The 13,102-nt window shown below is 37.4% G+C and overlaps 1 protein-coding gene across 1 annotated transcript in view; it reads right to left on the reverse strand.

The window, feature by feature from the left end:
- Nucleotides 1-1,798: 1,798 nt before the first annotated feature.
- Nucleotides 1,799-13,102, reverse strand: part of LOC124796467 (dnaJ homolog subfamily C member 7) — a 94,615-nt gene continuing 83,311 nt past the window's right edge. Inside the window, exon 11 of the mRNA XM_047260693.1 lies at nt 1,799-4,999. Within this exon, the coding sequence (XP_047116649.1) occupies nt 4,911-4,999 (89 nt within the window). The 3' untranslated portion in view covers nt 1,799-4,910. The remainder of the gene's footprint in view (nt 5,000-13,102) is intronic.

A 13,102-nucleotide genomic window follows, 5' to 3' on the forward strand; every position in this document is an offset into this window, starting at 1 on the left:
CAGATTTTCTGTGAACATTTGGGCAGGCATTGTTGGTGATGTCTTGATTGGGCCCCATGTTCTTCCACCTATGCTCAATGGAGCACATTATCATGATTTCATACGGGATACTTTACCTGTGCTGCTAGAACATGTGCCTTTACAAGTACGACACAACATGTGGTTCATGCATGATGCGAGCTCCTGCACATTTCAGTCTAAGTGTTCGCACGCTTCTCAACAACAGATTCGGTGACCGATGGATTGGTAGAGGCGGACCAATTCCATGGCCTCCACGCTCTCCCGACCTCAACCCTCTTGACTTTCATTTATGGGGGCATTTGAAAGCTCTTGTCTACGCAACCCCGGTACCAAATGTAGAGACTCTTCGTGCTCGTATTGTGGATGGCTGTGATACAATACGCCATTCTCCAGGGCTGCATCAGCGCATCAGGGATTCTATGTGACGGAGGGTGGATGCATGTATCCTCACTAACGGAGGACATTTTGAACATTTCCTGTAACAAAGTGTTTGAAGTCACGCTGGTATGTTCTGTTGCTGTGTGTTTCCATTCCACGATTAATGTGATTTGAAGAGAAGTAATAAAATGAGCTCTAACATGGAAAGTAAGCATTTTCGGACACATGTCCACATAACATATTTTCTTTCTTTGTGTGTGAGGAATGTTTCCTGAAAGTTTGGCTGTACCTTTTTGTAATGCCTTTTGGCTAAAAGCGTACTTGTTTAACAGTGTTTTTGTTGTGCCTCTCTGCAACTATATTTCCACTATATGGTGAGTAGCAATCTACTCTTTTCATAATACTGTCATTATTCCATTGTCTAAGTCCTGTTGGAAAGTATGTGTGTCTACGAGACTGAGCGGCAACATGAAAGATGGGAGGGAATGTGTGAATGCAGTTACCCCATATGTATAAAACATTTCAATTTGCATTGAGAAATAGATGCCCTTGCTCATGTTAACTTAAGTTTCTACTTAAGAAGCACTTATATAATTCATTCGTAATTATCACCAGAAATGGAACGTCTGAGCAGATGCCAAATTTGGTCAACAGGCACCTGTATTGTTTGTGACACTTGATTTTATGAAGTACAAATATTAGAGTACTCAGTTTTAAAAGGATACAGAATGTTTGCCCAGTACTTACCTCAAGGAAGTAAAAAGTCTAATTACTCCATACCTTCAGGAGGCAAAAACTGAGTACTGCCATTAAACACATACAGGACCCATTTAAGTCCCAAGTGACATGAGCCAGCACTTGGGATGCCAAGCTAAGTGGAGTGCCACAATAGGACTCTAGTGCAAGATGTGTGCACAGTGCACAACACAATTTGTAATGACAACTGACATAGACGAAAGTTGAAAGTTTACAAGAGAAAAGGAGGGTGGTGGTGGTGGTGGTGGTGGTGGTGGTGGAGTGAGTGTGCCAAATGATAGTCACTTTGGTGAAAAAATGTTCTCTAACTGGGACAGAACACTAGTAAAAAAAAAATTTTTTTTTGAGAAATGTTAATTCCATTCGCTGACAGGAAAGTTTACAGAAGAGGTTAAGTAATTCAAGCTGGCAGTATGAAAGGAACCCTTTATTCGTATCTCCAAGTGATTTCCTCCTCCTTTGTAACCTTGTCCAACATAACCATCTAGGCTAGCTAGGAGTCACACTTGGCTGTGGATTATCCCAGCAAGTTATGTTGCTTGACACAGGTTTAACAGTTCTCATGGGTTTGTATTTATTAAAGTTCTTAGAGATTTATATTGAATTTTTAAAAATCAATTATTTATTAAAAGAATAAATACAGTTTTAGAAAAAGAGATACATGTTTAATGTAAAGTAAAATTAAATTTAACTACAATAATGCTGTACATTTGTGTGCTTAAGTAGGGTCATAGTGGCATAATTTTATTGGAGTGAACACAAGTGGAGCTTTCTTCACCTTACTATGAAACATTACATGTACCGCACCACACAATATGTCAAATGCTGCTGACTAAAGGTGTCTAACAACATATTATTGCAATATCACTTCACTAGCTGTTAATATTTGTATATGCTTGCTTCCTGCACTGATCATTGTGTGACTCATGAGATAGTCAGATTGACTACGAATGCTCTGACATTAAACTTATCCCAACCTGTTCATTTTACAATTTCCTATCAATGTTTACCATTGCCAATTTTTGCAGCATGCCGTCACTGGAGGAATGTGGACAAATATGAACAATACTTGGATCAGAAATAACAAAGTGATTAACAGCTAGTTGTTTATGGGACAGCTACCACAGCAACAACCAAATGGAAAAGACAGTTCATGGCAACTCCCAATCTTTTCACTGTTATCATATTGCTCTGCTACCTAAGGTATCAATTACCATGATTGGTTGTGGACTATACTGCCAACATGCACAGGAAAGTTATAAGGCTATTAAGATTTTCTACAGCAAATTCAATACTGCACAGTAACTGAGAATGTGTGAAATGTACCCAGTACAAAACTGCACAGCTCTTGATGACCTGGCCACACTGCACAGACAAGGTAAAGGTGAACCAACACCCCTCCCCTTTCTATGTGGCTGTCAATCACTTTCTTATTTTGATTCAGGCATCGCAAAAACATTACATGTATGTCTACATTATCTGAAATAATCAGAGGGTTTAAAACATTCGTTAAGGAAGTGTAATAGAATTTACAATTTTGTAAACTCACAACCTCGTTAATTCAGCCAGCCTTAGAAACAGTTATATTCACAGCTAACTAAAGATAAAAAAAGGAAATGTGTATTTTCAAGCAACAATTTTTATCAATGTAATGTATAAAACTGACTAACACTACAATGTTCACAGATTTTTGTTCTAACTGAACAGGTTCCAGACAGTATATTATTTACATGATGAATATGAGTTGTCAAATACACACTCTAAATGCCACATCAAACTATATTCAGCTTCATAAGAATACTATTTTCATGTCAACACTCGATAGAATATATTAATATTTAGTTTACAGTATTTGTCAGTTGGCTTTGACACATTAGGCCAGTATCAGCAACTGCATAAATTCCAATTTTAAATGTACAACATATAACATTATATGGGAGGTTTATAACATTAGTTGTTTGTATACTTATTTGAACTGCAAAAATAATCCAGTTCTTTAAACCATAAATTTGGTTTCCACATAAGCAAAATAACTCTCATGAAATAAGAAATTTAGTTTTCAATCTGTAGTGATAAATTTAAATCATCACAAATATATAACAAATTACATACTACTCTCATCTACAGCCAGCTTTCAAGAATTTTTAGAAAGTAGAACAGAACATTAAATATGGACATACACAAGACCCTCATGGAACTACCACTGCTTCTAAGCAGTTACTGTCAACAGCAATATAAATGAATCTTCTACAATTGTGCTGCCCATCTTATTGTATAGAATAGTATTTACATTAGAAACTGGAACCAGAGAAGCTGACACGAATAAGTGGAGTGTGTATCTACCTTCTTTAAGTGGGGTGACCAAGTACACGTATCTTTTTTTCAGCCGATAACAGTAGTACCAATACTGGGTGCAGCATTAAAACTATTCTCTGCCATAAGATAACATTGTTAGGATCAAGACTACAAACATAGAAACAGCACCTTCGAGTAACAAACGAAGAAAAATTAATGTCGCATTTAGTTGGCTTTGTATCACAAAATTTTGGAATCATTTTTAACATTTATGGCAGTTGCCAGAGTCATTCATTCCAAATTTGAACATGTGATGTATTCTGGATACTTTCAAAGACAAAATTTTATACCAGAATGGTTTCTTCACAGCAATTATAGTACAATGGAAGTTCAGTACAAATACACTACTTCTGAAAATGTAATTTATGATAGCAAGAAAATGAAGCAAAGGTGTTAAAAAGTTTAAAGAAATTGTTAAACAGCACAGCAGCACATGGCACATGCATATCTTCAGAAACTACATCTAATACACTTAGTTCCTTCACTCCCGCACACAATTACAAAATAAAGGGATTCTACAGCAGCCATACAGCTTACTGTTATTGACACAAGTACTTCAAATGTGCAACTGACTTGTTGAATGTGCTAACATAAAGCAAAAATAGTTTAACAGTAACACTGAGTTCAGTTTGTCTAAATAAGACAATTTCTGGCACAAAGGTGACCATGCTTGACATACAAAAAAACATTTTATACTGGTAAGGATTTTTTTTTTTAAGTTTGATGAATCATTGCAGACAGTATTCTGGATCTACATGGATTATGACAAATACCACCATGTATTATGCTGTTATTTTATTATATGTAGTTATCTATGATACAAAGACTGTTCTTAAAGTTCTCAAGACCACTGACCCAGTGAGAAATTGAACTTACCTCTTTTTAAGACTTGTTATGACTTTAACAGACAACTGATCACAAAATGTTAATGGCACAGTCTGCAGAGACACATATACTGCACACAATAATGGCTGGGATCGGTTAGTAGGTTTATAAAATCTAGTACTGTACTAATCAAAATGTAATGCAGTTTACATTACTTACATCTCTAATTATTGCAGTGGTACTGAGATCACACAGTCAGTAGTCTTTTATTTTTGGCATCAACATCCATTTTAAACCACAATTAAGCAAGTAAGAAAGGCCACCAATACTTAGTAAAGATAACAGATGATCACTACTAATAATATTTTAATTCAGTTAGCAATGCTGAATATATTTAGTGAATATTAAGTTTTTAAACTTAATATTGTTGTCAAAGAAAAATGATTTTTTTTCTAACGAACACAGGAAACATTTATTGGTATGTAACTTTTAAAGTCAAAGAAATAAAATTTGGAAGAAGAGGAGTGAAACTGTGGGTGGAATGTTGCAAGTATAATTGTAACACAAAATCCAACTCAACCAAACTGGAACGTAAATCCTCCATTTCCAAAGCTGTACTGATCGCCAAAGAAGGCTTGGAACACAGTTGAGGGATCCACCTCACCTGAAAAAAGTTACATTTTTAGATTTTATTAAATATGATATTCATACACCTTGATATTATAAACAATGTTCGCAGAATTGCACAAATAATACGACAGAAAACATTTTCAAAATAAAAGTCCACTTTCCATTTAAGCATAGCTCAATGTGCTTAAAAAATCCAGCACTATATACAATTTTGCAGACATTGTGCATAATGGCAAAATCCATATTGATTCTGAACTGCAACATGTTACAAAACTTAACCAATGATTTGTTGGCTCTTATTATAACGACCACTTCAGGCAACAGAATCTAAACTCTAAAAGCCTAACATACTGGAACTGCTCAAGAATTTACTGGTGCATAAACAATTGCATACTATTGGGTTATGCCAATTAGGTCTCAGCCCTGTGGAGGACGACGGGGTGGGGGTGCATAGATTGCTGGCACACAGAAGGTGACAAAGTTATTTTCTGCCAATGACTGATGACTTTTGGTGACTCAGGCTACAACTACAGTATTATGCATACTACCACCTGCATATTAGCAGCACTTTCCACCTTGCTGCCTCATGCTGGTGTGTGTAGGTCTGGTCATTACTGCCAGAAGAAACGCAGATTACAGCCTGCTCTGTTTACACTACTAGGTAACAAATTTCTGTAGTCTCTCAAATTTTCTGCATGTACAGTGTCAGCTTGTTTGATGCTATGCATACTTCAAAGTTTGTTCGTTACATCATTTTATGTCCCATTAGAATGGTCTTATGAACCATATGTATTTCTTAGATTCCGTTTCTTTTGTACGTAATGTTGAGGTCCAATTTTTCCACAAAGAATTCATTACAGCCACAGCTTAGATTATACATGGCATCCTTTATGGAACTCAGGTCTTTTTTAATCTTTTGCAATTGTAATACATCCTTTGATGCCTATTTGTGATGGTATTTTACCTATCTGTTTAGTCCCTCTTCAGAATATGTCATACGATAGCTTATGAAATTAAATCCACAATTTAAGAAATGCTGCAGTTGCTGTAATAGTCCTGTTACTTAAAAGCTGTGCAAAATGGGCACAGTTGTTCACACACAACTGGTTGCTAAACCAATCTCTGCAGTAAGCCAACTGGATTGATATAGAGCAATAATATTACTGACTACCAGACGTAGATGACTGGTTCTTGTGGATCTTGGAAACCCTGAAAATTCTTAGTGGGTCAGTTGATGTTTGTACTACTTGGCTACAGGCACATTTATTCTATACTCTAATATTTGGGTCCTCCTGAGTGCTTTTGTCATGTCTTGTAGACTGGACTGTTTAACTGATTATCTCTATTTAATTCACAGTGTTCATCACAACAGTAACATTCCCTTTCTCTGCAAACATGACAACAGTGGCATCATGCCTGGTCCAGCACACATACTCACACTTAAAATGATGATAGTCTTAACATAAAACACTAGTTCATATAATGAAGACTAGTACAATAAAAAGCACAACTTTCTTTACACATGTGGCTGGCTGTCCAACAACATAACAGAAGGAGCCAGACAGTCAACTACTGAAATCTGCTCCCCAACAACATCAGGATGAGTCCAGATACCTCACAAAATTTAAAACCTAAACTATATTCTTCCAATCATCACTCAAAACATAGGCTGTGGCTTACAAACAACATATATTCAAAATGCAAGAAACTGTTGTAGTGACACCACTTGTGTTACATTCATAAAAACTTTTTGTGATTCGCCTGCCATTCTCTTTCCCACAACTGTCCTCCTCACCAGTGACATCAATGCTCATAGAGGAACCTCAAATGGCACCACTGAATTCTCACAAGCTTGCTTGGCTGCCATGTCTGTTATTCATTAACATGACTGGCACCCAACACAATGACTGATTCTGTGGTATCCTGAATGTTCTGTACAAGATTTACCACTGGGTACATTTTCTGGATGCTTGCAGGGCACTGAGGCTGAGCAGATGAAGAATGTCTTCATATGGGCTCATCTCATCTGAGAGCCACAAGGATTGCACAAGACACAGCACCAAAAACACTTAATTCTGCTCGTAGATTGTCTGGGAGAAAAATGGAACTTCTAACTAAGTCCCTTGCTTGGAGCTATCTTTGTAAACCAACGAGTGATTACAATGCTTATATAAAATACGGAGTGATGAATCCTGGTAGATAAATCTAACAATGAAAATAATCAGTTTTTGACAATATAATGTAGGTTTTCAAATTTCATCTTGTGCAGTCCCCAACAATCAGTCTTTCCTTCTCATCCTGTTGGATAAGTCTCCCATCACCTGGGGACTTTTCCAAACACTACCCCCTTTTCCCAAACCTCTGCAGTCCTTTTCCTTCAGCCCCTTGACACAGATGCTAGGGTAGAGCTCATTTTGTAAATCCATCTTACCAATCTGATGCTCACATGGTGCATCTTTAAGTATTAAGAGGCTGAACCATAAACGGTACACCTGTAGTCTAGACGGGTTGGACAAATACTTTTTAAAATTTTAGTAGACTAGATGTGTCTGGAACACAACTGTTTCCACTGAGACACTTAAAACAATTTTTACGATCACTGTAGAAAACAGCTACCACAAGTCCAATTTTAATAAAAAACAGGTGATTTGGACAGCTTACTTTTTTAGTAGTACTTAACTGTCCCTAACCCCTACACTGCTATCCCTCCCCTCTCCACACAGTCTCCACCTCATTCCCCCCACCTGTTTGCTTCTCCCATCATGCACTGCTGCTCACAGTCTGGCCTCATCAGCCAGAGACTGTGTCGTGTGTGTGTGTGTGTGTGTGTGTGTGTGTGTGTGTGTGTAGGGGGTTGGGGGCTATGTCGGACAAAAGCCTTGTTGGCAGAATGCTTAGTTTCTGACAGTTTTTTTGGTGTCACTATCTGTGACTCAGCATCTTCCCTACATGGTGAGTAGCAACTATACTTTTCATAATATTGTTGCAGTCTATCCTGGGTTTTCCATTGTTTGATTTTGTTCATTAATCTGGTTCACAAGATTGTTTAAAAAAACTGTTCAGTACAAGTGAATCCTATTTTGGATTTAATGAAGTGGACACTAATAATATGAGACATCTAGTGCGGAATTTTTTTTTTTTTGCAATGTTTTGTTATTTATTTACATTTAAAAGCAACGAAACAAGTTTATTTTCAGTACCTATATTTTTAAGTGGCTGCCATTTTTGAAATGCTTTTCAGGATGTTTCATTTTTGAGGTTCAAACCATTGAGACTTTAAGTCTGATAATGGAGGTAAGTTTAATTTTGATTGCAGACCTATACTTCACCTTCAATCATGCAAACCATTTAGCTATTTGATGTGACTTCTGAAATTTTCCCGGCGTATTTCTTCTTCTAATAATTTCTGGGTATGCAGCCGGATCCCATTGACACTGTGGCAGAATGTCGACGGGACCCGGCTGCATACCCGGAAATTGTTAGAACATTTAGCTATTTGCCATACATGATAAAATATGAAAATGTCATCCAACAGTATCTTCATATCTCATCTACTTCTAAATCACGAAGTGTAACTAGAAATTTTTTTTATTAAAAATGATTGTCAAAACCTTTTCATAGTAAATGTGCTACTAAGGTATTTAGGAGGATTGAATTATACAAATGTGTATCAGTTAATAGGCTGCTGTGTGCCAATTCAATGGCCATATGTGTGTGATGAGGTTCTTATGTCGAATGATATTTTATTATTTTATAGTTTTTGGCAAATCAATTTTAGAGACTCCCATTTTGTCGAATGGACTGTGAGGGAGTACAATACGTATGTTCCATGTATTTTCTTGATTTTCATTTATCAAACTGCCGAGTTACACCCTTATTCCCTCCTTTTTCCTCCATGTGCATTTTAATAAGATTTCCTTGTACAGAGATACTGTGCACGGAATACAAAATTGTTTAACTTATTTGATAACAAAAAAACTGTGCATGTTCACAAGACTTTTTACATTGTTCCATTACTTTTCTGTGAGCCATTTTATCCATCCATTGTTTTATTTATGCGCAAAAAATTTGAAATATCAAACAGTTATATGCTGTACAGTGGCTTGGGATTCCTGATGTGGCATGTATGTTACTATATCTTTCTAGACTAACATCTATTTTAGCAAACTAATATTTATGGTGGTTGTATGGATGATGCGTGGCAATGGTGCTGTGGTGCCCAATAACATTTTTGTTCCATTTTACTGTTGTGCCTGTGGTTTATGGCGAGCTACCCGCTGGTGTGTGTGCTGTGTGGGCACACTGTCTACATTTGATAATGTTTTCACTAATGAGCTATAATTAAATTGTTCCAATTGTGTAAAGACAATATGTAACCTTGTAACACAGGCATTTGTTTTAATAAAGCAGCTTTTCCATTATCTATATTATGTGTAAGCACAAGAATTTCTGTTTTGTCTTCTACATTTCCTTTTATAAAATGTGGGCTAAATTTTTATGTACCCGAGTATAAGGAATGTATTTCTTTGAAATCATGTAAACTGGTGCACAGGGGTGACATCTAGTGGGCTTGAATGGAGAGACATTTTTTGCCACTCCATGGAAGTAATACAGATTATCTCTTCACGTACAGTATGTACACTTCAATGGTGCTCTGTACATAACAATTTTATTTGTTTGATGAAGCTGAAATGGCTAATGATGTTGACTGCACCATCACATGTAATGTTTGTAATGTGACAGGTTTCTACTCAAGTATGTTTATGTTGTACAGTTGTCGTACAGTGTTTTCTGCTTTAGATTCGTATAGTTAGGAGTGTGTTTGTAAGTTAGGCTACCTCTGTGTGATTATATTTCTGTAGGTCAGAAGATGGCCATTATCAACTAAAATTAATAACCTGATTACAAATCAACATTGTGATTCCACTCTATAATGACAGTTCAAAAGACACATTAACTACACCACCATAGGGGAACAGATAGAGCTGCTAAAGGAAAAGTGTTTACATGTCACACAGGTGGCGTGTCGTGCCTTAAAAGACAAATGAAAACCTTATCAGAAGCTCTCTCATAAAACCCAAAGAAATTCTGGACATTCGTAAAGGCTGTTAGTGGCACCAAAGTTCTAGCCCAGACACTCATGAGTGACACAGCAACTGAAACTGATGGTAGCAAAGGAAAATTAAGAAGCACTGTCTCAGATTAATTCTTGCACTAATGCAAGGCTATCTGATATCGAAATCTGTGTTGAGAAACAACAAACTGGACAAAGCTCCAGTAATGTTACTCTTATCAGGTTGTATATAGAATGTGTTGAAGCAGGCTTTATTTAAACCATAATGTATTTACATTCCTCAAACAAAAATCTTTTCCCAGTAAATGGATCAAACTCAGGTCAAACTATCTATAAGATTTATATCTAAAAACAAAGATGATGTCACTTACCAAACGAAAGCGCTGGCACGTCGATAGACACACAAACACAAACATACACACAAAATTCAAGCTTTCGCAACAAACTGTTGCCTCATCAGGAAAGAGGGAAGGAGAGGGAAGGAGAGGGAAAGACGAAAGGATGTGGGTTTTAAGGGAGAGGGTAAGGAGTCATTCCAATCCCGGGAGCTGAAAGACTTACCTTAGGGGGAAAAAAGGACAGGTATACACTCGCGCGCGCGCGCACACACACACACACACACACACACACACACACACACACACACACACACATGTATACACAAAGATGTGACTTACCAAATGGAAGTGCTGGCAGGTCGACAGACACACAAACATACACACAAAATTCAAGCTTTCGCAACAAACTGTTGCCTCATCAGGAAAGAGGGACGGAAAGGGAAAGACGAAAGGATGTGGGTTGTAAGGGAGAGGGTAAGGAGTCATTCCAATCCCAGGAGCGGAAAGACTTACCTTAGGGGGAAAAAAGGACGGGTATACACTCGCGCACACACACACATATCCATCCACACATATACAGACACAAGCAGACATTAAATATGTCTGCTTGTGTCTATGTGTGGATGGATGTGTGTGTGTGTGTGTGTGTGTGTGTGTGTGTGTGTGTGTGCGCGCGAGTGTATACCCGCGCACACACACACATATCCATCCACACATATACAGACACAAGCAGACATATTGGTCTTCAAATATGTCTGCTTGTGTCTGTATATGTGTGGATGGATATGTGTGTGTGTACGAGTGTATACCCGTCCTTTTTTCCCCCTAGGGTAAGTCTTTCCGCTCCCGGGATTGGAATGACTCCTTACCCTCTCCCTTAAAACCCATTTCCTTTCGTCTTTCCCTCTCCTTCCCTCTTTCCTGATGAGGCAACAGTTTGTTGCGAAAGCTTGAATTTTGTGTGTATGTTTGTGTTTGTTTGTGTGTCTATCGACGTGCCAGCGCTTTCGTTTGGTAAGTCACATCATCTTTGTTTTTAGATATATTTTTCCCATGTGGAATGTTTCCCTCTATTAATTCATATCTATAAGATTTGTCAGAAGTGATCCACAGAATTAACATTTATTATCTTTAACAGCCATCTGTTGTAGAATCATAGCTCATTTTCTGAGTCCAAACATAATTACAGTGGAACTTCGATTTTATGTTTTCCAATTTTACATTTTTATGCCATAAATTCGTAGCACCTGTGAGAAACCCTTAAGATCAATCGCAAAAAGTCGCAGGTTTTACATTTCTTGCCAGTAGGATTTCTAGTTATTACTTGATGTTTAACAAGATTGTCCTGTTTTCTTCCTATTAACATTTGATGTGACTGAACAACTTTTAAGTGGCCCAAAAGACAGATGGTTTGCACTGTGAGTGGTGGTGGAATTCAGTGAATATTTTAGGCTGTTGCGGAGAGGGGAGATGTGAGAGAGGAAATGCTGATGAATCCACAATCGGCATTGCCAACACAACTTGCAACATTTACCTTCAGCACACAATTATGATAGAATTACTACTACAATAGAAAAATATGATGGTTGACACAAAGTGTTCTGGAATGAGTCAATACATGACAAAGGGACCCAGCTGCCAACCTTTCTAGTGCCACTTATAATGCAGTCTCATCCTTTGTGAGTATTGCTGATGTACTCTATTCAGCAACAAGATCCATCTTCAACCTTTTAAATTTAAACACTGATTCTTGAAGAATATGTTCGGTCAGAATCAAGGAAACGTCAGCCACTTACAGTTAGTGAGCTCTTATTGGCTGGTGACACTCCAACAGCCAGGGCAGCCACATCACACTACATTAACACGTAAAATGAGATCACCATTTTGTTTAGGCCACTACGTATTAAGTTCACATACCTCAGCCTATGAAACATTCAAAATTCCTAAAGTACTGGACTATAAAGTATCAACACACACAGAAGCTATATATCACAGTTGGTGCAAGAATTTCAGTCTTCTCCTCCTAGGTGGCAATTTTAGCAACACTCAATGTCACTGAACATAACCAAATCACAACTCCAATAAACAAATAAGAAATAAATGTCAAAATTTTAAATTATATAATAAATCTATTAGGAAACAAGTGAGTTTTGCCACTACTAACAGTGCAGGGTTTGTAACTGAAAAGACTATAATTTTTTCTAATGATGTACAATGTAATTTAGCCATTTCCCAGCACACTATTATCACAAATTATACCTTAAAAGATATAATTTTGAGGGTTCTTTCATTTCATGTTCACCTCGAAAATAGTAAAAATTTATGGCCTATATAGCGAAATAAACTGAAAACTGCAGGATTAAAACATCTCAGATGTCTGTTTTCCACCTGCAGTGTAGCATAGTGACATCATGTTAATGTAGTGGCTTCTAGCATAGAGTGAGAAACAGCAAGCTTACTTGTTGCCTTGTTCCGGAGTATGGCTGATGTGATCAGTGTACAGCAAATTGGGTAAGCGTGGCTTCCACTTCAATTTAATTTATATAGTTATACCCCATATGCCCTTCGCTACCATGCATTGGTTTTACTTATAGTAGTTCTGCCCAGAGCACGTTGACAGAATCCAGAATGTACCATGCATCTAAGGTAGCACCCAACATAGGATACTTCATTTGCTATGTGTGGCACCACAATTAACAGGATGTAGTTGTGCGATGGCTTGTTC

The sequence above is a fragment of the Schistocerca piceifrons genome, chromosome 4 (genome assembly GCF_021461385.2).
Source record: "Schistocerca piceifrons isolate TAMUIC-IGC-003096 chromosome 4, iqSchPice1.1, whole genome shotgun sequence".
Lineage (NCBI taxonomy): Eukaryota > Metazoa > Arthropoda > Insecta > Orthoptera > Acrididae > Schistocerca > Schistocerca piceifrons.